Source organism: Platalea leucorodia (assembly GCF_965183815.1).
Source record: "Platalea leucorodia genome assembly, chromosome: 9".
NCBI classification, from domain to species: domain Eukaryota; kingdom Metazoa; phylum Chordata; class Aves; order Pelecaniformes; family Threskiornithidae; genus Platalea; species Platalea leucorodia.
Genome location: NC_138831.1, coordinates 10049562 through 10073851, shown reverse-complemented (window position 1 = coordinate 10073851; position 24290 = coordinate 10049562). Strand labels below are relative to the sequence as shown.

General features: G+C 46.1%; 2 protein-coding genes across 2 annotated transcripts in view; both read left to right on the top strand.

Moving 5' to 3' along the window:
• FRMD4B (FERM domain containing 4B) overlaps nt 1-6381 on the top strand; it is a gene marked incomplete at its 5' end in the record, with an annotated part of 84396 nt that extends 78015 nt beyond the window's left edge. The window contains 4 exons of the mRNA XM_082321242.1: nt 264-389; nt 1555-2360; nt 2940-3072; nt 4806-6381. Coding sequence (XP_082177368.1) covers nt 264-389; nt 1555-2360; nt 2940-3072; nt 4806-4926 — 1186 coding nt within the window. The 3' untranslated portion in view covers nt 4927-6381. The remainder of the gene's footprint in view (nt 1-263; nt 390-1554; nt 2361-2939; nt 3073-4805) is intronic.
• A 10623-nt stretch (nt 6382-17004) lies between these two features.
• Nucleotides 17005-23361, top strand: LMOD3 (leiomodin 3). Its single transcript, XM_082321364.1, has 3 exons — nt 17005-17435; nt 19253-20626; nt 22832-23361. Exons 1-3 carry the CDS (start codon nt 17145-17147, stop codon nt 22856-22858), a joined length of 1692 nt encoding a protein of 563 aa, XP_082177490.1. The 5' UTR covers nt 17005-17144; the 3' UTR covers nt 22859-23361.
• Nucleotides 23362-24290: the final 929 nt, after the last annotated feature.

The following is a 24290-nucleotide window of genomic DNA, read 5'->3' as shown; positions in this document are numbered from 1 at the left end:
TTTCCTGTTTAGTAACAAAAGTGTGTATAAGCAGTTGACACGGTCTCCGAAATTGTCGGCTAGTATAGTCTTTGTGAAGAGGTTCAAGACGGGTGAGAAATTTAATAGCAAGGCCTGTATTTAAGGAATTGCTCGTGCCCACCAGTACCTTGCCTGTTTTTTCTGCCCTTCATTTTGTTTCTTCAAGACTTCGGGTGCACGTATTCTGTGTGCTGTGACCTGCATGGCGTTTAACCTAACTGGGATCGTCTCCTTCATTACAGGGACCCGCTTTCGACTCACAGCAGTCCTTACCGAACCCTGGACCGGCCGCCCCAGCCCCATGGAGGGAGAAGCATGCCTACAACCCCCGTGCTCACACGCAATGCCTACAGTAGCAGCCACTTACAGTAAGGGGGCTTTGTTTTAAGTGCAATGTCCATCTTAGGCAGCAGAAGAATAAAAGCCAATGGTGTTAAGAGGGCAAAGGGTCCTTTGCCGTGCAGCTTTCCCTACAGCAGAGTCAGACTGTAAAAATGTCTTTTCTGGATATTGGAGGCACAAGGTTAATATCAGCCACCATCTTCTGGCACAGTCCTGCACCAGCTTTGTGACATGCGAGTGAGGGCATTTATGTGAGCCCTAACCCTGCCTGGCAAATAGCAGCACGCACAAATGGGTGTCTGCATAATTAGGAGTGATATGGAAGCTGGCACACAAATATTGCCTATCTGATCATGAAAGACTATAGGAGAAGGGTCATTTCCAGATAGGCACCTATAGGGAGTTTTAACAAGTAATGCTTGCTCAAAAAGTTTCTATAAAATACTTGTAAGAGAGCCAGAATTTATTTTACGGTTCCTTTGTAGCCTCGTTTTCTAACAAAGTGAGGCTTATGAAATTATATTGTCCGTCAGCTAGTGGTTTCCCCACAAAAACTTGTTCACAAGCTGACAGATGTCTGCTGTGGATTATGTTCCTGCAAGACTCTGAAAAAGTAAGTGGCCAGATCAAGGAGAGAGATCCCAGTCAGTGCCCTTACTATGGGAAGAGAGCAGCAATGTGAGCTCACCTGTATTATTAGACAGAATCCATGCTGGGGAAGGAGAGATGCTATAAATCTTACAATGTTGTCAAGAGCTCATGGTTTATTTGGTTGGGGTAATGCAGCCTTGAGAGACAGAGCCATAGGAAACCCATCTTCCTATGTTCTGCTCCTAGCTCAGTTACTTGTGTAGACTTTACCTCCTTAAAAACTGAGAGCGCCCTCCTGTAAATCATTACAGAATGTGAGTTTGTGAGCTTTGCTGCATGTATCCCTGTCACTGGTTAACCCTGCTCACCATGATATATTTTTTTATATGAGAGATCTCCTACTGTTGCAGAAAATCTAAAATTCAGCCAAGCTGAACTTCGTGTAATGCAGATATTCTACATAGAAAGATAAGACTGGGTTTGTGTGGTGCTTTGACTGGGGAGGCAGCATGCCTGACTTGCCCATGCGTGCTCTCTCCAGCTCTGTGTGTATGTTTGCACGTGACTGCCTTTAACCAACCTACACCTGTGTTGTTTCAGGCCAGATGTTTCCCCGCACCATTGCCGGCAGCGCAGCGGAAGTCTGGAATCCCAAACCCACCTGCTGTCTGAGACTCCTGCTGAAAAGGCAGCCTTCACCCTCTCAAAGTCCCAGCGAAGCAGCAGCACAGAGATCCTCGATGATGGATCATCCTACACTAGCCAGTCAAGCGCCGAATATTACTGCGTGACGCCTACTCCTAATCCATATTATACTACTCAGACACTCGACAACAGGACCAGGGGTCGAAGACGGTCAAAGAAACAAAACATTTCTGCTGCAAATTCAGGAAGTATGCCAAATCTTGCCCAGAAGGATATCCGCAATGGTGTCTACCACAAAAGTCAGGAGCAGCCTTCCTCTAGTTACTATATTTCTGGATATTCCCCATACACCGAATCTGACGTTTATTACAATGGAGGATATGTTTATGAGAGTGATACGGAGGGACAGTACAGTGTCAACCCTTCCTATCGCTCATCGGCACATTACGGATATGACCGTTACAGGGAATTCAGGTCTTACCATGAGGATGAAGTGGACAGAGTACCGCACAACCCATATGCAACCCTAAGGCTTCCAAGGAAGCAAGTTGCTAAAACGGAGCATATAACCAAAAACATTCACAAGGCCTTAGTAGCAGAGCATCTCCGTGGTTGGTACCAACGTGCCTCCAGTCAAAAGGAACAGGGTCATAGCCTGCAGGCAGGCTTTGAGTCTGACAGAGGATCTCAAAGGAGTTTGGGCTTTGCTGGTCTGCAGGCGCCGTGCTCTCCTAGCAGTCGGGTGTCGTCTTTCTCTTCGGGTAATGTCTGATTTCTTCTGAGTGTTTTTCTAAGTCCCTGCTGTGCATCGAATTCTGCCCCCCTCCGCTGCCTCAGTGAAGTCAGCAGAGTAGAAGCAAGGCTAGAGCTCTGTCCTGAAAGGTAGATGGATAGGATCTTGTTGTTCCATGCTTGGGAAGAAAGACTTGCTTGTTGCCTCCTCCTGTGGGTAAAACTGTCTTTTACTCTTTGTAAGCGCAGCAGTCCAAAGAAGCAGAGAGCCACATGGGTTTCGAACAGGCATATTTACCAGCTAGGAGCAATGTGCAAAACTTCATGCCATGTAAATGCAGTTGCCGTGATGGCTTCCAAAATACAGTACAATGAATATCACTGAATGGGTCAGAAAGTCTTTTTAAAGAGATGCCCTAGCTCCAAAATACCACCCGCACAGTGCTTTCCTCCCTACAGGGCTTGTAAATCGTATTTTGAGTTTGCATTGTCTGCTTGTGTGTTCTGCAGAAACCCATAGAGATCGCTAATGAGAATTGTCTCATTTGTCTCAGCTGATTTAGCTGGAGAAAGATCTAATTTGCTGTAATTTTTTTTTTTAATTCCAGCATCTTCTGCAAACACCGCTGGGAACTGGCGAAACCCACTTGCACTGGGACTTTCAGACTACGATACGTTGTCTCATTCCTCTTATGCCAGCTGTTACGGGAATGTTTATGGCAACCTTCCTTTGCAGAGCAGGTGAGTAGAGTATATCAAGATTTTCTGCCCTTCCCTCCTGCATTTCACAGGCTGTTAAAACTCCTGAGAAAATCAGCTTGATTTCAAAGGGCCAGGATGAAGAGTAATTATAAAATTGACTTTGTGAGAGCAAGTGTTCTCTGTGTGGAGTAGATCAGGTGTACCACCACTAACTGTAACACGGATATTCAAGGAAGGGGGAAGCAGTCATAGTGAAGGGTGAACTCATTTATTTCACAGCCTTTTCTCTGGCTGGTGCTGGACCATCAAAGATCTTGCACTCCCTGGTAGCTGCGATGCTTGGAGCAGTGTTGTGGGCAGGGCACCCGCTGAGCCCAGTCCCTCTCACCCCCTGTGACAGGAGGTCTCTCCTGCACCCGATCAGCAGTCCAGCAGGACACAGTCCTGTTGTGTTCCTGAAGCTGTAGTGCCTGTGCTGATAAACTTTTGGAAAAACAAGGAAGGATAAGCGATAGGACTAGAGGAAATGGCCTGAAGTTGCACCGGCGCAGGTTTAGATTGGATATTAGGAAAAACTTCTTCACCAAAAGGGAGGTCAGGCCCTGGAACAGGCTGCCCAGAGAAGTGGTTGAGTCCCGATCCCTGGAAGTATTTAAAAGCCATGTAGATGTGGTGCTTAGGGACATGGTTTGGTGGTGGACTTGTCAGCGCTGGGTTAACGGTTGGACTTGATGATCTTAAAGGTCTTTTCCAACCTAAACGATTCTATGATTCTATGAACACCTCTCTTCAACCTCACGTCTGAGTGCTGGCGTTCAAAGGCGATACCGTCTCTGCCAAGCGCATCTTGCTTGGCAGAGCTTAACCCAGGAACCAGGCGGGACGTGTTGGTGCTTGCAGAACTGCCCTGCTCGTGGGGGCTCTCCCGAGGACTGCAGGGAGCCCAGGGTCTGCTCTGTCCTTGCAGAAGTTCCTGCAACTCTCTCGCTGCTTCTACTTGGTGTTTTCGGTCTCTTCCCCGGGCTATCGTACACCGGCTGTTACCAGTGAGGACAGAGGCCTCCTGTCCAGGGCAATGGCTCTGCCCACACAAATGCCATCACGTTTAAGTATGCTTATGCTAAGCGTAGCCAGCTGTAGTAAGTACCCCAAGTTTGTGCCTCCTGCTTCATGGGTTGCAGTTTGCACTTGCTGCCAGGCTGACTTGTGTGAAATTACTGAATTTTTAATTTTTTTTGTTTTAAAATAAATGAAAGCGTAAGAAAAGACATAAAAGCTTCTGCTAGATCCTTGTTTCTAAGCTAAATGCTGTGGGCTTTTTATTGCAGTGATTTAAAAGATCCTACAGTAAGTGTTTAAAAACACAATTTCTACTAAATTCTTAACTTGCTATAATTGGGCTTTGAAAACTCTGCTTATTTTGGCAGCTTTATCTAAAGGAGGTTTATTAGCTATTAATTTTCCATATTCTGAATCACTTGTCTAATCGTTCATCTGTTTTATTTTCTATTTTAATGTGATTATGGCAAATGAGCAATCAATACGCCCTACGGTCTTGACAATTTTGAGCAGCTGAGATCCTGTTGCACACAATTTTACTAATTACAGCATGGAAACTGGGTTTGTGTTTGGATCCAAATTACGCTGGGCTGAACTCATAGTAACCAGCATTACTTCAAGTCCAAGGGAGTTGCATGAGTTTGTGCAGCACTTGGGGGTCTGGGGAAGACCCTCAGCTCTCACTGACCCCCGATGCCGTGTCTCTCTTACAGAGCGTATGCGGAGACCAGCCAGCTGGGTGGCGATGATGAGAGCCAGTTGGAAGAAGACTTGCACAGCAACGAGCAGCGGTTATTCTGGCACGAGGATTCAAAGCCCGGGACGCTCGTGTAGACCACCTGAAGCCCCGCATTCGTACCCTTGCGTGCCTTGCACAAAATGCTGTGACTCCGAGGCAGATCTCGGGTGGAACTTCCAAACTGAACAAGAAAAGGAAGCAGGCTGTTTTGCTGGGAAAGATTACATTCAGCATTAAGAGGGACTGTAGCACAATGACAAAGTCTTACCACGAATGGCGTTTTCTTTCTGAATCTTGGTAGCCCACACGAGCAAGGGCAAGCCACAGTTTAATCTACGACTAGATGCAGCACTTGGTTGAAGTATTTATATTTAGCAAGCACTTTTTTGGAAGATTGGAAGGTGTTGAAGGCAAACCTCAGAGAAAAAAAAAATGTGAAAAGGAGACTCTTATGGAAAAACCAGGAATTCTAGGAGCACAATTCTGATGTCTGAAAGAAGAAGAAATGAAAATTTATTCTGCCATGGCTTATGATGACCTGGAAGGACTTTCATAAGCTTATGAAGGATAGATACTGTGTGTGTGAGTGAGGCAAAGGGTGACTTAATCAGTATTGGAACATTACTTGAAGGAAGGCTGGATTATTTTTTTTTTATTATGGAGGTTTGAATGAGTTTATCCATTTTTGGGGTGTTGTTAAGAGTGTTTGTTAGCACCACAAGCAGGTTCTGGAAAGAAAAGAATTTGCTGACACAATATGCCATGTAAAACTATAAGCGGTTGTGGATTTTGGAAACGGAAGCAGTAAACTTTGAACTCTCTTTTCCGTGATAAAGTGTAATTAATAACCTCCCATTTTAATGACCTTTCCATGGTACAGCCTCACTGTGTGGAGGAGTAGGCAAATTTTCACGGTGGCTGCACAGTGACCCCCCTTCATCGGGTGACGATCACATTTTGCTCTGCCACAGTGAATCGAGGATCCACAGTGGGGAGCTCCAGTGATCACATGGCGAACAATTTGATTGTAACGGCCAGTATTTTAAGGTGGATGCAAACACAAACAGCCAAGTGGGTGCCTTAAAATGAGGGGCATTAGGATTGTACCGCGAGTCATCTGAACTGCCAGGTGCGTTGCAAAGTCACTAAGTGACAGAACAGCATTTTTCACAAAACCATTTGTGTAGGGAAAAAGTGCGACTGCAGTCTCGATCTAAGAGGGATAAACCTACCTCACGTCATCCATCTGTAGGAACAAATTGGCATGGGTTATCTTGCGTGATCTCCGACGACTCGCTTGCATTTGGTAAAATCTCTCTGGTTTCTCAGCTGTACTGTGCTTCAGGATTCCATAAATGGTGCTCTTTTTTTCTTTTTTACAAAGGATTAGTTACTCCTTGTTCATATTGTGAATAGAAAAGTTTCTGATAAACTTTTTTGACGTTTTTTACCAGTATTCCAGAGCATGTAATATATACAGAAGGACACACTTGTTAAGCTGGTACTTAGTCGTTTGTATTATTAGAGTCGCGATTTGGAATTAAACGAACAAAAACAAAATAAAAAATAACTTATTTCCTTGGTTTTGCATATTTGTATAGCCTTCTAGAAATGCGAAAGCTCTTTTTGCTTATTCTTTTACTACTTCTGAATTTTTTAGACCTATTATTTTGTATAGGTCAATAAACTAAAAAGTGTGCTTACCAAAACCACTTCAGCATTCCTCCTATTTCTACTTGAGTGCTCGGAAAAGTGCAGTGTGTGTTATTTCAGGGCTTTAAAGTAAGAGAGAGTAAATCACTGTGGTCTGATTTCTTTTGCCGCGCGGTGTTAGGTTGGGTGCTGAGGGTCAGTGGCCTCAGCTGCCCTGCAAATCCCCCAGCCCGGGGCAGGGGAGTCAGCAACGGCCACGCTGTTGCTGGGGGAAGCTTGGCCCAGGGGCAGTTCAGACCCTCGCAAAACCCATCTGTAGGTCTGAATTTCTGATGGTGCAAGGAGTGGTGGTCAGCACCTTTTGCCGGGGCCTCTCGGGTGCAGCTGCCCTGCAGGAGCAGGAGCCGAGCTGGGCTCGTGCCGAATCCTCGTGGGAGGGTCGCTCTCCCTGGACCCGCTGCCCAGCCTCAGCCCGGCAGCGATGCGCAGACAGAGGTGGTCTCATGTTTCTGGAAATAAGTCTTGCTCATCTATCCTTGCACCTAAAAATTGCTGCAGCCTTTCCCATTTGGAGCGTGGCTCTTGGGGTTCGTGTTGCTCATCTGCTGGGTCCTCTTTTGAGTTTGTGCCCTCTGAGATGCCCACCTTTCTGGAAGAGCGACTTCGCTTCTAGATGGACAGCTGCATTTGCACCCTGGGCACCAAGCAGTTGAGGTTAGTCAGTCTCACTCTCTTCAGAGTTTTGTCATTTCCTACTCGTTACGGCATCCATAAGCTTCACCACCACTGAATTTTATACTTACTTCCAGGTTGTTGGTGAAAATAGATATTCACAAGAACTTGCAGATACGCCCACTAAAAATAGCCCCAATGTCATCATATTTTTCCATTTCTCCAAATAGTTTTTGAGGTTTGTTTGCAAGTTGCATTGAGTCATGCTTGCTGCTGTTACAAACCGGTGGTGTTTTGAGCAGGAAGCCGAGTGGTGCGAAGTCCAATACCTTTCCCAGAACTAACGGTATCAGTGCAGGCTGGCGGTTTTTTATCAGCGCTCTCAAAGCTTTTCATTTAAAAAAGGAAATGAGGTGTGTAACGAGGTCTGTGCCCCGTTTAAAGCGTTGTTTGCATTCCTTTATTTTAACGCTGTAGCCACTGAGTTTTGTATTGGCTTTTCCATTAGCATTCAGGATTTAGCTCTGTCTAACACATCCGTGTTGGCACAACGCTGGCACTCAGCCTGGCCTCCCGGCTTGCTCGGACAGGACCAGGACAATTTTGGATGATGTTGTTGAGAAGATGGGAATTTGAGGTGAGTTTGGGTTGAGGATGGTTTGCTGTATGTGGGGATATTGGGCATAAAACCTCTACGGCCAGAGTTCAGAGCCTGATTGCAGCTTCCAGTAAGCAAGAGCTAAGCTGCAGAGGAGCTGGAAATGGAAGAGCGGTAGCGTGGCAGGTGTGGCACTTGTCACCCCTCTTGTCGTTCTCCGCATGCCTGGCCCTGCAAGAGCTGTGCTCTTAGGAACTTTTATGAAGGGTGGCAGTACAGAGTGAGGAAGGAGGCCCAGAAGAGGAGAGAATAAGAAGACCTAACTTCTCTTTCTCAGATGTTGCCTGGGGCAGGTAGGAAAGGGCTGGGGTCGGCCTTGGGGAAGGAGAGGGAGGGCACAACGTCCCGTGGGACCTCCCCCCCATTGCCAGCAAGGGAGCTGCTGATGCTGCGCAGCTTCTGCAACACCTGATTCTTGCCTGTTGTTCCCCAGGACCCTTAACTTTGCCTTTTGCAGACCTCTGGCTTACTTACTGGAGCAATGTTTTGATGCGCATGTACGACTTTTCACAGAGACCAGGTCTCTATAATGCATCTGAAGAGGTACTAAAGACATACTTGTAATTATTACCATATTTGTTTACAGCTGAAATACAAATTGCCTGTGCTTTGTTTGAATGCCTACCTCATCTGCGCTGTCTGCTGTTTAACCCCAGCCTGTCCTCCCCAGGATTACTGAGGACATCTAGTGACTGACCAGCAGCATTGAGAAGAGCCTGCCTGTCTCTCATACTCCTCTGAAATCCTTCCTGCCCCTTCCAGTTTGAAGAAATATTTAGAAATTCTTATTTAATATGATCCAGAACAATGCCAAACAGGTGAACAATGTGAAACACCAATGTAAAACGCCCACAGACCCACAGATTCAATTTTACAGTGTCATAAACATCTTTGTCTGCAGAAGGTAGAAGATGCTGCTGACGAGATGAGAGCGTGAAGGGGAAATAAAAGCCCACAGAAAACTGTACATAATGGAGCATTTCTGAGTGCTTTTTAGTTGATGGATGAAGAAGAAAAAACAGTCCTTGCCAGGAATCCTTAAAAAGGCATTAGGGCACTGGGCTAAAATAAGCCATGCCTGATGTTTTTAATTGCTGTCTGCTTTTTCTCTGCTGCTTTGAACAGAAATACTCTGAGATGTGGGAAGTCAAACTCCCGTGGGAGCTGCCGCAGGCCCTGCGGGAGGCTGGTGTCTGACATTCCTCCGGCGCAGGGACCGTGGAGGGATGAGGCTCAGACCAGGAGCCCCCTCTCCGAGCACAGGCAAATCTCTAAAGATCACAAATCTTTAAAATTCACCCAAGTATACTCACGTGAAACTTGTTGGCCAAGGTGATTTAATACGTGATGCGACTCTTGCAGGTTTCTGCTGACTTTTCAGTTATGATCTTGGACTTGCTCAGCTTAAACGCGAGCAACGTTGCAGCAATGCTTTGCACACAGCAAGGCTGTGCGGCTCCTGGGTGGGTGCGAAGCCTCCGCCGTGGCCCAGCCAGTCCTGAAATGTTTGTAGGAAATCCTGTAAGGGCTGAAGGTTTGCTCCATCTCCTGGGCTTTGGGGATTAATGCAGGAGAGCTGCTTCTGCAGGCAGCTTCTGAGCCTGGGGAGAAGCTCCCCGTCACTGCGCTTGCCTGGCACTTTCTGGGTAAGTTAACACGTCTCCTAGGAAGATTTCTGCTTTCTGTGTTATTCTTTGATCTCTTTTGTGCTTTTCTATCATATTTAATAGATTTCTAAGGCAGAAAGCTGAGATCTTCAGCTATAGCAGAGCCTCACGCAAATACTGAAATCTACCAAGTTAAAGCAAATAAGAGCAAACTTCTAGTTGTGTTTATTTTATTGAATAGTTATTAATTTAAGTCCAATTATCTCTTTTCCATAGACTTTTTTTTTTTTTTCCTAGGGATCTTGTGCCAGGGGAAAATCTCTGCATCCTTAGGAATGTTTTATCTTGTCAGTAACAGCAACTTTCTGCAGTGGTTTTCAGATTGCTTCTGTCACTTTTTGCAGCTGTTTGAGGTAAATATGGGAGGGGGAATCTTATTTTGCAAATGTGTGAAGACATAAACAGTTCTGTGCACTTTTTCTTGTTGTGCTACACACGGCATCGTGTCTCTCCCTGCCGCGTCCCCTCGTTCTTGTGCTGAAGGCTCCAGGCTGCTGGCTGCCGACTGCACGGAGAGTCCCACGTCGTTCCTCACATCGGTCGGGGATAATCCAGCTTTCCAATCAAGTGAAGCAATAAACGTGGTATTTGTGTAGTGCAGGGGAAGGGGACCTACGGCTCTAATCTGGGGGCAGCCCACGTTTTCCCACATAATGCAGCCTTTGTTAGAATCAATTAGCATTTGGATTTATGTAATTTGAGTAACTCTGCATATATGGATGTTTGCTGTTTCACCAAGCAGTGAGAAAATGGACCTTCATCCTGGCATAGGTGATGTTGCCAGGGAAAGGGACGAGGTTGTGCGTACAAACTTTGTACGATGGATTTTTGTTGTGGCTGGTATTTCCACAAGTGGGCCTTGCCTGCACCAACGCATGGTTGGTACTTTGGAGACTCTGGTCTCTCTCTCCCTGACCCCAACATTGGGACCTACAGGTGGGACCTTCAGGGTTGATCTCACCCTAGGCCTGGACAGAGGAAGAAGAGGCAATTGTACGTTTGCTGTACTGTCGTCCACCTTCTTTCCCTCCACCTGCCCTGTCCTGTCACAAACTGGCCAAGCGCCCTTGCGTGCCAGGACAGTGTGTCCGCAAGGCCTGGCTGAGCTTTTCAAAGAAGACACTTTCTCCCGTTCCTAGTGTCGCTGTGATGCCCCCGCTACCAGCGGGTAAGGGTGGTGACACCCCGTCTGATGCACAACCCCCGCCTTGTCTGGCAGGACCTTCCTCTTCCTCTCATAGCTATTAGACACAGATTCCGGACCACATGGATCATCTGCCAGGGTGGGATTTATCATCAAAGGCAATTACCCCATGCTCTGACGCAGCAAGTCAAACCTGATGTGATGTTTCCTCCTTGGAAGAAAGAATGGTGTGAGTCATGATTGGTGCTGGTAGCCCAGGAGGACACAGGACACAGATGTGAGGGCCTTCATGAAAGAGAAGCAAGACCTTTAACCAAGAAGCAGCTCCTTGTCATCCATCCGACATCGTTATCTGTGTCTGTCCCTCATGAAGGGAATCACCATAAATCCTTCAGCAAGTCCTTGACTGCAGAGGGATGTGCTCCGTCTCCCAGGGCATCTCCCGCCCATCTCAAGTGCAGCAGGCATGAGTCTCAATTTATATTTAATCATTAGAGTGTCATCAAAGAGCTGCGGATGGAGAAGAGTTTGCAGCCAGCCGGGGCTCAGCTGGAGTAACTCTAGAAGAAACCCTTCCACCTGTTCCCGGGCTGAGGTTAGGGAAGGACGTGCCCCATGCGTACATAACGAAATCACCATGCGGTCTTGCCAGCATCATTGCCTGCGGGCACGTTTTAGTGGCAGGATGATACGAGGTATGGAGCTGTGATAGGTTTGAACGCTATAAAAGAAAGATACACCCTATGTTTAATGTGAAGGGTGACATTGTTTCCTAGAATGACTCCATTTCTTATCATATCTGATCTGGCATGTGCTGAATTTAGCGTTTCATATCAACGTGGAGGTGATTGCTTGTTTGAAAGGTTATGATGATGGCTGTCGCTCCTCCAAGAGTCCTTGGTGTTGTGTTATAACAGTTCTGATCTAATAGTACTGCCACGCACCATTTGGAGGGAAACTATAAATTTGCCTGAAAAGGGGAGAGGACATTTTAAAGTTTAATTCTAGCGACTGGTTTTAATGTGAGGCTTTTGTCACTTGTGAGGCTCTGCCATGCAAAACCAGAGCATAGATAAATTGTAAGAATAAAGATAGAGTTAATAGTAAATAATTGCTAAATTGGATATGCTGCCACAGATAGGTTCTTATGCAGACTGCGTGGAGAATGAATGTCTCCTCTGAGGGTCCGAGCTTGTATTTCTGATGCAAAGTATTGAACCTCTGAGCCTGGGCTTGTCTTGCACACAGATTTGGAATAATAAGCCCTCAGTTAATAATAGTAAATATTTGGGTAAATGCCCTGTGCAATGCCTATGGGTAGTGTGCGATTCAGCGCTGTCTGCCGGTGCTGCCTTGTGCTCCGGGCAAGCTGCGGCTGTCAGACAGGAGCCAGCGCTGCCCCGTGTCTCCATCCCCAGGTGGCTGCTGGCACAGGGGGTTGGTGTCCCCGTTTGGCCATAACTAGCCTCCGCTCTGTCCCAAACCAGGTGAAGCCACATCGGGGCAGCCCAGGGCACCCTTTGGTTTTGCCCATTGGTGAAAAGTCCCAGGCAGGGCCGTAGCTCGGTCCCTGAAGTTATGGTCAGACATTCAACATCCCCTCATGAATCGCCTGTTCCCCGTAAAATAATAAAATTGCTCACAGTCTCTCACAGACCCATTTTCATTCATTGCAGGCTGGTTTTCATCTGTTTGGCAGCTGTTAGCACTGTGCTTTGGGAAGATGAGGCAACGAATCGCCACCCAGGGATGAAAACGTTCAGGTATTTGGAAGTGCTTTGCCGAGGTCACATAAATAACAGAAGCTGGGAAAGTAGTTACGTCCCTGCTAACTTGGTATTTTAGTGCTGAGTATTTCAGCGTTTTGCCCGTGATCGTGCTATAAACGATATCTGGGAGTAGAAACTCCTTCCTGTAGCCACGGAGCTGCTGCTTTGTAAATGAGCACAGTGCAAAGAGGCGTCGTGTGTCCTCTGGCTGTGCTGGGAGTGCTGCTCAAGCCACTTTAAAACATGGTCAGTAAAAAAAAAAAGTGCATGTATATAGGCAGGGGGGGATGGCGGGTGAGGCGTAGCATTGTTCATTGGCAAGTGAGAACAGAAACTCGGGCTTCGAGGGTGAAATTTGGAACATATTTTGGCTCTGAATGGGGCAAAAGTTTGCCCTGGGTCAGTCCAGACCCCAGGACCAGCTCAGTTGCGCTCGGTGTTATCCTCAGCCTCTCACCAGCTAAATGTCACTGTCAACATTCATATGTGGAGCTGTCTTCTGCCCCAAAATCATGAGGGTTTGGATGATCTTTTTACAAACGGTTTAAAACAGCTGAAATGATTTAGAAATCCATCAGTTAATTATTTAACCCTTCTTGCTGCAAACCAAGACGTACACATCTGACTCACCTGTGCTTTTCCCTGCGGGACTGCTTTGGACACACCAGTGCGGGGGGCAGTACCCTGACCCAGGCTGAAATTTTCTCTCCTTAATTTCTGGCATGACCAAAGTCTCCTCCATGCTTCCCCCTTTCTCCCTACACATTTTAATATTTTCTTTTCCCTGTAATAAGGAATGTGGATGATGACAGAGGTGGTTTCCTACTGCGTAGGGAGGACCCAGCGTAGCTGTTTTCAGGCTTCTCTGAAAATGGAAACTAAAAAAAAAAAAAAAAAAAAAACCAAAACCCACACTGTTCTTTTTTGGGGCCAAATTCGAGGCATCCAGGTCCCACTGAAACAGGAGACGCAGCTCCGTTTGCTCCTCTTGGAGGCGAAGGAAACGGCCAGACCTCGATGCAGTGAGAGGCAGTGGTTCGGTGACTGCTGGGGCAGGGGTGGGGGGCTCGCGCCCCCGTCCTCGCTGCTCCATCCCGTCCCCGCGCCAGCCGCCACCGCGCCTGCTGCTTCACATGGGGGCTTGACTTTGCAGCTCCCTGTCGAGTGACTTGAGCAAATACTTCGAAAGTCAGATGTCCTTACTCTATTTAAGCAACAAACTTAATCTGGTATATTTATATCTGTAACAGTTTGGAGGTGTAGTGTTTGGGTTTTTTTTTCCCCCCAAGATGATCCCTGGTGTTTTTCCCACAGGGTGTCTCTCTATGATTGCTCTCGTTACTTAGTGGTTGTTATTGTTAAGATCCCATCATCTGACCCTTTATAATCCCCATATTGCATTACACTGCATTGCTGGACATGCTTGATGTATGCTACTGTTTGTCAATTTTAGACCATCCCATCGAGCCTACGAGTTTCTTAAAAGCGATGCAAGATTATGTTACGCAGGCACATTCTCCGACTCGTTCCAGTTAATGCCTTGGCACTTGGAAATGCCATGGATTGGTAATAGAGGGGAATAAATGTGTGGGGTTTATAAGCAAAAAAAATGAAAGCCAACATTATAGAAATTACTCTCAAGCATTTGGCATCAGCATGTGTCCCATCAATTATCTTAAAAATAGAACACGTTTTAGGCACTTGAAGCATGGTGTGATGACCGCCTTCGTGTCAAAGGGTGACACAAGGGTCAGCCCCTCTTGATATTTGCGTTAAAAACTTCTCAACCCTTCAAGAGAGAGAAGTTGAAAGTTTTGAAGGAAATGCACAAATGAGAAAAATCAATGAATCGAAACAATTCTGAACTAGAGCCTGCTGGGTTTCATGCAAGAGTTCATCCATATGCGTGTACCTGCCTTAGAAATAGTAAGCAATAAGTATGAATTGTTCTTTACTAAGGGCAAACCTTTTCTTCTATCAGTTTGCTCCTAAAGTTCTTTCATTTAACAGTTGTTAGGTACCTACTTAGCATGAATTTTGTGCTGCTACCCATAGGGATCGCTTTGTGATCACTGCAGGTACCTCTTGTCTTCTGCTTTTGCTGTGAGCAGAGGTGCTGGCACAGCTCGCTGCTGTTTGGTAACAGAGCACCTCGTGCAGCAGCTCATTAGTCCGGGGATTCCTGTGCAAGTGTCAAATTGGCATGAAAACTGTAAGTGCTACTGATGGAAGTGGCTTTCCCGTCTTAATGAAGGTTGAGGAATGAGTGATAATTTTGGAAAGCTCTGAAAGGAATACCCGCAGATGTTATTAGGAAGAAGATGGGAGTTTTGCCTTGGAAAAGACTTCTAGATTTGGCCATGAGTGTGTCCCCAGCCTGGAGGGTGTCGTTTGTTGCCTTAACGTGCCATTTCCAGTGTATGAAAACACTAAGCAACGTGTTAGAAAAGGAAGTGAATCCTGAACTCGAGGTAATTTATGGAGGAGAGACCTAAAGTAGGCAAAATGTGATACCCACCTTGGAAATCTGTGGGATTAACACCCATGTCACCAGGAAGCCCTTTGCTCTGCATCCGACGGAGAAGACATCGCTCCCAAAAGTATAGTGTTGCCTAATCGTGGTATCGACAAATGATATATTTCTACTTAGAAGAAAACTTGCTTTTCAAATACCTGATAGTGTTCTCAGTATCCCTGTTTTCCTTCTCAGGAGGACTTCATGGGTTTGACCCTACTTAACTTAGCAGATCTGACAAGACCATGGCCCGAGATGGCCTGGCTGAAGATCATGGAAATACAAGAAGGTGGCCAGGGGCTTTATTTACAGTGAAGAAATTAGCAAGCGATAAGTAACCACTGAATAGACAGCTTCTGTGACCCAAACAGCATCGTTTGGGAGAATAACATACCAGCTACTGAAGAACATTGATTTATTTGATAACATCAGGAAACCATTTATGGACTCTATTATGGACAGCAATCGCTGGGGGTTAAAACTGCTAGACCAGATAGATTGATGTGTGGGTCTGCTGTTGTGCTTGCTAGTGCATAATATAAAATAAGGATGTCCCCTGAAATACCAAAGGGGCAAATGGAGCCATTAGGTTCTTGGCTCGGATTTTTGTTATTTTTTCCTTTACCACTTATCTTGTCTTAAATTTTTGCCCTCTTCCCTGCTGTGTAACAGCACTGATTAAATGAGGACCTTTGGATAATGGCTTTTTAATAGAGGTTAACAGGGCTTTGAACATCACGTTTCCTGTTACAAAACACAGCAAAGAGAGACCATCATCACGCAGAGACTGTTTTGCTGCTGGTAGACTCCTGCAGAGCGTGGTTGAGACTGTAACGAGAAATATGGCTTAAAAATTGGTGGGGCTTGGCTTCACAGCCTCTTGTCTGAGGGTTCTTTCCTATGAAAGACGCATTCACAGTTGCAGGTGAGGATTTGATTCGACACCCCCTGCAAAGAATATTTGAAATTATGAGGGGAAATCTTCCTAATCCAATAAACAGTCTGAACTGTGGCATACTGAAACTGCACCTTAGTGGAAAGATTACCCACCCATGCTACTCTGCTTTTACAAAGCAGCCATGAGCAAAGTAGTGTTGGAGATATGGCTTTCTGGTTTGCCGTGTAAATTTAGAAGCCTATAAAATATTCTGAACAAAGAAGGAGGTACTTCTTAGCTGGAATGGACACAATGAAAAAAAGGATTTTGGGTAATCTTCTATAGTTACAACAGTTCTATGAATATTAGCAAAGTAAATCTTTGTAGTTGCTTATTAATTTTGTAAAAAAAAATGGTAAAAGGTAGGAAAAGAATGAACCTGAGATGAACTGTCGGCCAAGATCTGTTGACAGTGCAAATAACGTCTGTGATAGAGATAGGCCAGTTCAAGAAACAGGGCGTTGGCATTGCCCCTGGGCAGACTGGATGGGAGCAGGGCGTGGATGTGCTGTGGGAAATGCTATGGGGAAATGCTCCCTCTGGAACTACTCAGGCTGGTTCAAAGGGCTGGTGCCCATCCCCGCATGGAGCCCTGTCCCCAGACACAAGATGTGTGTTGTACTGACTGTTCACCAGCCTTTCTCCATCTTGGAGGGTTTTACCTTAACGAGGATCTGGTGTCTGGGAGAGCTCATCAATTGCGTGATGGCTGCACTCACACCAAAACCACCTGCAATGTTTAGTCAGGGTTTAGACCTGGCTAAAGGCAGTGAAGAGCTTGCAGTCCCTGGCCCTTTTGAGATAGCTGAGACATTACGGATACAGAGTGCTGGTTCTTCCCACGGTGCGGAATTTCACCTGCACACCTCGCAGGTACCACTAATGTCACTCCACCCACCTATGGCGATTCAAGCATGAGGTGAAGCACTGAAAGGCGTAGTGCCCCAGGAATCCTCTAGAAAATGGCCGTCTCCTGCCTTACTCAATGGGGGACGCACCAGCTGCACTGAAATGTCAGAAGGGTTTGCACAGCTGACAGGTTGCTGAAAATGGAGCATGGCAGCATCGCCATAAATTCTCTTTATCCAGCCAAGTGCAGCTTAATATAGACTTAGCTGCACGGTCTGTCTCCCGCACTGAGACCGAGAGCTGCCACAGCTCATGACCAAAACATGAAGTTGTTGATTTAACCGAATGAAGTACTGGTAGTGAGAAAAAAAAAACAAACCCACAAACCTTTAAAATTTATCTTTCTCTTTAGGTTTAAAAAGCAATAGAGGAAGGAGAGAAGAAAGAACATGTCTGAACTCAGCCAAAACTCTGATGAAGAAGTGTGTCCTGAGGACATCGATGAAGATGAAATCCTGGCAAATCTGTCCCCTGAGGAGCTAAAGGAGCTGCAGAGTGAGATGGAAGTCATGGCCCCAGACCCCGAAGTCCCAACTGGGATGATACAGAGGGATCAAACGGAGAAACCCCCCACGGGGAGCTTCGACCACAGGTCCCTGGTTGACTACCTGTACTGGCAGAAGGCATCCAGACGCATGCTCGAGGACGAGAGAGTTCCCGTCACCCTCTTGCCCTCTGAGGTAACAAGCAAAAAATCACAAATATTTGTTATGCATCTGCTGTGGGATCTATTTTATAGCTTTAATAACTAACCTGCTTCTACTTCCATCCCCTTGCGTAAGGTATGGTGCAAACAAATTTAAATTCATCCTAAAAGCCTTGGCAATGTCAGGATCCAGCTTGGATTGACGTCAGGGTTAGTAATTTTTTAATTGTTTTTCCTAAATATTTACTTAAGCTTTTTAATATAAGAAAATCCTAATTCTGTTTCAGTAAAGCGAATCACTAAGAAATTGTCATAAAACCAGTGTGGAGGATGTAACTCAAATTTGTTTGACTTTGCATATGGAACACCACCATATTGCTTTTCCATAGAAGACTACATTAATCATATGTATTAAAGTAATTAATTAACAGAATTTAATGTCATACTGGAGAAAAACCCAAACCACTGCATTTTAACAATGTGAAACATTCACTAACACCCAAGCATGCAAACTCCATGAACTAGTCCAACCCTTGTCAATACCGTACTTAAATTTATTCTACTATCCCTATGACTTTGAACTAAAGTTACAGTCATACTTAGATATTTTTCAGGATGAGGGCCACGCTTAAAAATAGGTTAATAGAACAGAAACTTGGCCAGATGAAACACATGCATACCTGAATCCAACTGATTTTTATTTTTTTAAACACTAATGTTTTTGCTAATACACAGCAGCACAGCACAGCACGGACTTCCCAGGGCAGGTTTCATGGGCCGTCTCTGGAGACGGGGGGAAATCTGTGGGGTTTTTTTCCCTCCTTCAATACTCTTACCCTCAAAGAAACAATCTTTTTTAACGCTTCTGAGGTTAAAGCTGGAATTTGAGTGTAGAGCTGTCTGCTGCATTCACAACTGGTCAGGCGATCCCTGCACTAAACCCATCCACTACCACAGCAAACAGAAGAGTAGAAGTGACTTTGTGGCAGTTCTGTCTGACTTTTGGTGAAGCACAAGCCATGACACTGCCCTGCCTGAACTAGTGCAAATCTTTTAGGAAAATACCTTGATCTTTCTTAGCGCTTTATTAGCATTTCTCAGTGATGGAGGATCCACTGCAAAAAGATGCTTGAAAAAAAATCTCAGCTAGGAGGGTCTCTGGAGATGGTGGAAGTTTGCAACTAATTCTGTTTTGATGCTAGAAGCCCCACTGCCTTGCAACACCTGTGTGTGGAGTCCAGTTTCCTATCTCTGGACTCAGAAATAAAACCGAGCTGATATTTTGCTTTATCTTCTTTTACGTGCTGCTTTAGCTGTGATGCTCTGGCAGGTACCAGAGCAGGCGGCCTTGTTGTCTCATGTGCTGGGTGACTCCACTGTTGTTGTGATGTGCCCTCTTCACTCCTCCTTGGGCTGAGCAAACAGCCAGTGGTTAACACTGATTTCCAATGGTTTGTGGCATACGAAATAAACTTTCCCTCTTGTCAAGGAAATAATAAAAATTACACAAAATCCAGAAACAGACTTTGGATCAGAGACTGCTAACCCCCAGAAGGGTTCAAGGACCACCTTAACATAGCATTAAATACATACAGGATTTAAGTGTCAGGATTTAATTGAATAGGCAAAGATGAGAAACTGGTTTGCAGCTGCTTTAAGAGCAATCGGTCCTGTGTTCCCAAGCAAGCTAGCACAGCCCTGACTTACAGGCAATGACACTTTTAAGGATTATTCTGTAATGTATGGGCATAGAGGTATCTAAATCCAGCTGCTACATGTTTATTTGAGCAGAAAGTTAATGTAACAAAGCTGCATTCGATTATTTCAGCTGTGAGGTTTTGTCTTCCTCAGAGAAGTGCTGCAGAGACGGAAGGAAAGGCCGGCGGCAGCGGCGAGGTGGCCGGCGGGAGGATGCCTGGAGCAGAGGGGAAAGAGAGACATTACAAAAACGAGCACTTGTCCAACTCAGGAACACAATTTGGGGAGACAAACAATGGTGGAAGCGATAAAGGGAGAGAGGAGGATGAGGATGAGGAAGCAGAGGAGGAAGAGGAAGATGATGAAGAAGAGGAGGAAGAGGAAGATGAGACTGAATTGGAAACGAAGGAGACTTACACCAATGAGAACCGTCACAACGATCAGATAAGTAAGAAACCAGGTACAGAATCAGCAGAAATCACAGAAAAGCCAAATGAAAATGAAAAGAAAATATCAAAATTAAACATCCCCAAAAAGTTAGCACTGGATACCAGCTTCATGAAGCTAAGTGCCAGGCCTTCAGGAAATCAAACCAATTTAGAAGAGAGTTTGGAGAAAGTCCGAAAAAACAACCCGGACATGAAAGAGCTCAACCTGAACAATATAGAAAACGTCCCCAAAGAAATGCTGATAGACTTTGTCAATGCCATGAAGAAGAATAAGAACATAAAAACATTCAGCTTGGCCAACGTGGGGGCCGACGACAACGTGGCGTTCGCGCTGGCTAACATGCTGCGGGAGAACAGGAGCATCACCACGTTGAACATCGATTCCAATTTCATCTCTGGCAAAGGGATCGTTGCTATCATGAGATGCTTGCAGTACAACGAGACGCTGACGGAGCTCCGCTTTCACAACCAGCGGAGCATGCTGGGCCACCAGGCAGAAATGGAGATCGCCAGGCTTCTGAAAGCCAACGCCACCCTCCTTAAAATGGGGTACCACTTCGAACTGCCGGGGCCCAGGATGGTAGTGACCAACCTGCTCAGCAGAAACCTGGACAAGCAGAGGCAAAAGAGGCAAGAGGAGCAGAGGCAGCAGCAAATGAAAGAGCAGAGGGAGTTGATAGCGATGCTGGAAAATGGACTTGGGTTGCCTCCTGGGATGTGGGAAATGCTGGGGGGACCACTGCCCCAGCCAAGGATGCACGAACCCCCACAGGCCCCGAAACCACCCGTCCCCGCGGCTGTGTCTCTGAGCAAAAGGCAGGAGAGCACGAGGCAGCCGGCCCCCGAGCAGCCGCGCAGAGAGAAGCCCGTCAGCTTCAGAGTGGTCAAGCTGAAGAAGATTCAGCGCAAACCTGCCGTGCCAGAGTATGTGGAACCTGCCGAGAAAACCAACCTCAAAGACGTCATCAAAACACTTAAACCAATTCCCAGGAGAAGGCCGCCTCCCCTCGTTGAAATAACCCCGAGAGATCAGCTACTAAATGACATTCGTCAGAGTAATGTCGCTTATCTTAAACCGGTAAGTGCTTAGCGATAGATGCAAGGGGAGGGAATCGCATTCACCCAGCGCGCTCCGGAGCTGCTGTTTGAAACGTCGGCCATTCAGTGGGGCTTGCAAGCGCATCCGCACGCTGTGTGTCGTTGTCGTTTTGCATCAGGCTGCCATTCCTGGGATGCAGGTGGTGGTTTTCCCTGGCAGCACTAAGGTACGGCTTGCACAGAGAAATGACAGCAAGCACTGAGGCTGCAGCCTCGCATGTCCCTGTCTGCATCCATACAGGTGAAAGAAAGAAAATTCACTCAGGAGGTAAAAAAACCCACAGAAACTCAATGTTAGCATACCAGTAATAGCATATTAGTTATGGTAGGCATATGCTATTATAAGATGTTTGCTTCAGGAGAGCAACAGGTATTATTTTTCATGTTAGCCTGTCCTCAGTCCTCCATAAAAACCATGTTTCTCTTTCCGGCAGCCCTCTTTTTCTTTAGCTCTCACTTTACACAAGAAAGCACTGTCACTTGGCCCATTTGATAAAGGCTTAAACTGAAACATTGGCAGCAAAATAACTTACCCAAGGTCACTTTAAACTGGACAGAGGCATGAACTGGGTTTCCAGTAACACGCTGGCCACACTCCCCTGCCTGCAGCCGCGGTGGGTGCCCAGGCCCCGGGGCTGCCCGCGGTCAGTAACCGTGCTCCTTCAGCGCTGCCACAAACCCGCCGGGCCAAGGCTGCGGGAAGCAAGAAGGGTCTGCGGTACAGTTGCGGTCCAGGACTGCCTTCGGTTGGTCTGGTTTAAATGAAATTAAAAGCTTTAGTGTGAGGGGAAAGTCCCAAACTGTGATAACTGCCTCTTGGTGATGCCCTTACTTGGTATCAAATTCATGGGCCGCTTCTCAAAATGCTGGCCGCCAGATTTAACCTTTTGCTTTCCTGAAATGTTGTATTTCTTTGCATTGTACCATTATTCAAGAATACTAAAAGCTGACTGATCTATTTGTAGCTAGTGATGTTGATGCATCTGTTTGTGTTGCTAAGGCTAGACAAAAAGGACAGAAAATCCTTTGCAATTAAAAATGGTCAAGTAGTATTTTGTAATTCATATTTTGTTTAATATTGACGTTTTTATATAGTGGGACACATTTTGCTTTCATTTATACCTACACAGAAATAATTATCCCCTCAGTAATTCCAGAGAGAGTACTTTGTCCTGAAATTTTGGCAGGGGCAGATCCTGCAGTGACCCTGGTCCAGGTTTAATGTGAACGTTCTGCCCTCAAACCAAGTTTTGGGGCTGTGGTTTCTGCTGGCCAGTCCGACTTGGCTGCAGCCAGGGCCTCTCCTCAGGGCATTTCTGGCCTTTCTAGGCCAGTCTAAGTTTTGTATTTTGGTGCCGTGTCTAAGATGCCAAGACCTGCTCTTGTAAAGGTCACGGTTTATCTGTACAGGCTAAGATGGTGCTTGTGACGTCAGGGTGGTCCGTCATTGCCACGGGATCTGCTGCCTCCCCTCCTCTCAGGAAGATGGAGGATGATGGCGCCGGTGCTCTGGCGGGCACAGCCCTCACTTTGCACGGCAATGATTAAGAAACCCGGGTGCTGCCAGGTGCCTGGAAGCAACAGTGAACTCCAGCCATTCCCCCCAAAATCCTCGGGAGGTTTCTCTAAGTGAGGGCTGTGGGGTTTGGGGCGGAGGGATCAATTCATGCTCCATCCTAAATGGGCCAGATAACAACTCCTATCACAGCCCATGGAAAGGTGAAGCAACGGGCACACGTGTTGGGGGTTTGGGGTTGGTTTTTGTTTGGTGATTTTTTTGGTTTTGTGGGGGTTTTTTTTGATACTCTGTCACTGGGCCAAAGGGCTTGGATTTGGGGCATTAGGGTTTTATTCTCACTTGCCTGTGGGACTGTGGCAACTCCGTATTTGCCTCGATATCCTCAGCTCCATCTCTAAAATCAGGTTTTACTGCTTGAGCCGAGCTGCGTGTTTGTTCACTCCGTGGCGGGACTCATTGCTTGCAAATTGATTTCCTGAGCATTAAGAATTGCAAACAGCAAGTGGGAAATTACAAACAAAAGAAGTTCCCCACCAGAGCTCCTTAGAGCTCCCAGCTGTTGTATTTTTGATCTTTTTAGTTTCTGAAGGTTTGTATTAAACCAGATGGGTTTGGGAAATAAGACTGAGAAATTTGCCCCTCCTAATACTTGCTGTTCTTGTGCAGGTGCCATTGCCAAAGCAACTGGAGTGAGAGACCAGACTGACCCAAAGAAAAGAATTTGGAATAAAGACTATTCAAGTTTTGCTTACAACTGTTTCAGCAGATGTTTTCTGCAGAACCCAGGTGGTATATACAACTCTTTGGGAACAAAGCTTGAGATACACACTCTTATAAGTGTGGTGAAAACGGCTGGCATGGGAAAAGTCAGTGCTAAGCGTTTCCATCAGGTATCAAACAATCCCGGTGCCATCTGTCTGCCAAGCGGATTTGAGGCTCCAGTTTGTTGTGGGAGTATTTTCTCAGAGGCATCAATAACCTTGTCTTTCTAGTTTGTCAGCAAACTATTTTGCTTCCACATTGTCCTTCTGCTGCCAGATTCTGCAGGAACATGCTGTGCTTTCTCTTATCTTACTTTTCACACACATGCTCCTTTATTATTCTCTTGTCCATGAGAAATGTATTTGGTTTCCATGTATACAGCTTCATTTTTTAGGCTAAGGAAACAGAAATGAAATAAAGCTCTCTCCGTACGATGTGTGCAGCACTTCCGTGGCTAACGAGACACTCACAGAGCAAGACGACCGCTCTGTACATCAAACACCTCGGCTTGATGCTTTCAAGCTACCTCTATTGCAGAACATAGTTCAGTGCGTATAGCACCTGATCAGCATGTAAAAGCTGATGCCATGCTCTGTTCCGAGAGCTATAATCTTCATTCCCCACGATTCAGCTCTTCCCATGATGTAATTCTTAATTACAGCCACCTTGGAGAGCACTGTAATGCCCTTGCAGGGCGCTCTCCACACCACGCTTAAGTGGCAGGAGGATGAGCCTTACCCCCCTCTTTGCCAGGGTTTCAGGAAACTCATCATTCCTCCTAGTATGGGGTGTGAATAGCACGTCTCACCCCGAGCAGGGCTGGATATGATGAGTTTACACCTGCATATACACAACTTAAGTTTTTCCGTAATATTTTTGTGAAATTTTTTCTCCTCCCCTTTTTTAATCACATTAGATTTTTTTGCTGCAAGCCTTTTTTGTAAAGCAGCTACAGGTAAGTCACACTGTTGTGGAATACATCCACAAGAGACCGGGGGTTTTTTTGTTTCTTGTTTGGTTTTTTTTTTTTCTTTTTAAAGAAAGCCACTTAAAGCTAAAAGGCATAGGGAAAGAAGAAAGCCTTTCCCTTTGCTAACGTGCAGCTCCCCTGCCTTCCTGTGGCTGAATGCTTGCTCAAAAGGCACAGCTTTGCAGCTCCTGGCAGGCTTTCCTTCAGGTGAGTTTCTCCTTGCTCCTGCCTGTAACTCTTAGCAACCTTCCCCCAGCAGCTGAATCCCAGTCCCACCCTGCTCCCCCTTCCCACATTTATTTTAATAGTCCTGTAGTATCTGCAGTGTCCAGGACCTCCTTGAATCCAAGGCAGTCTCCATTACCCTTAGTTCAAATTTTCATTTATCCGTGT

Bases quoted from the DNA above. Each gene is read 5' to 3' on its own strand.
- LMOD3 (XM_082321364.1), top strand. From the start codon at position 17,145: ATGTCTGAACTCAGCCAAAACTCTGATGAAGAAGTGTGTCCTGAGGAC. The intron at 17,436-19,252 runs GTAACAAGCAAA...TGTCTTCCTCAG, and splicing joins TCACCCTCTTGCCCTCTGAG to AGAAGTGCTGCAGAGACGGA. The intron at 20,627-22,831 runs GTAAGTGCTTAG...GTTCTTGTGCAG, and splicing joins ATGTCGCTTATCTTAAACCG to GTGCCATTGCCAAAGCAACT.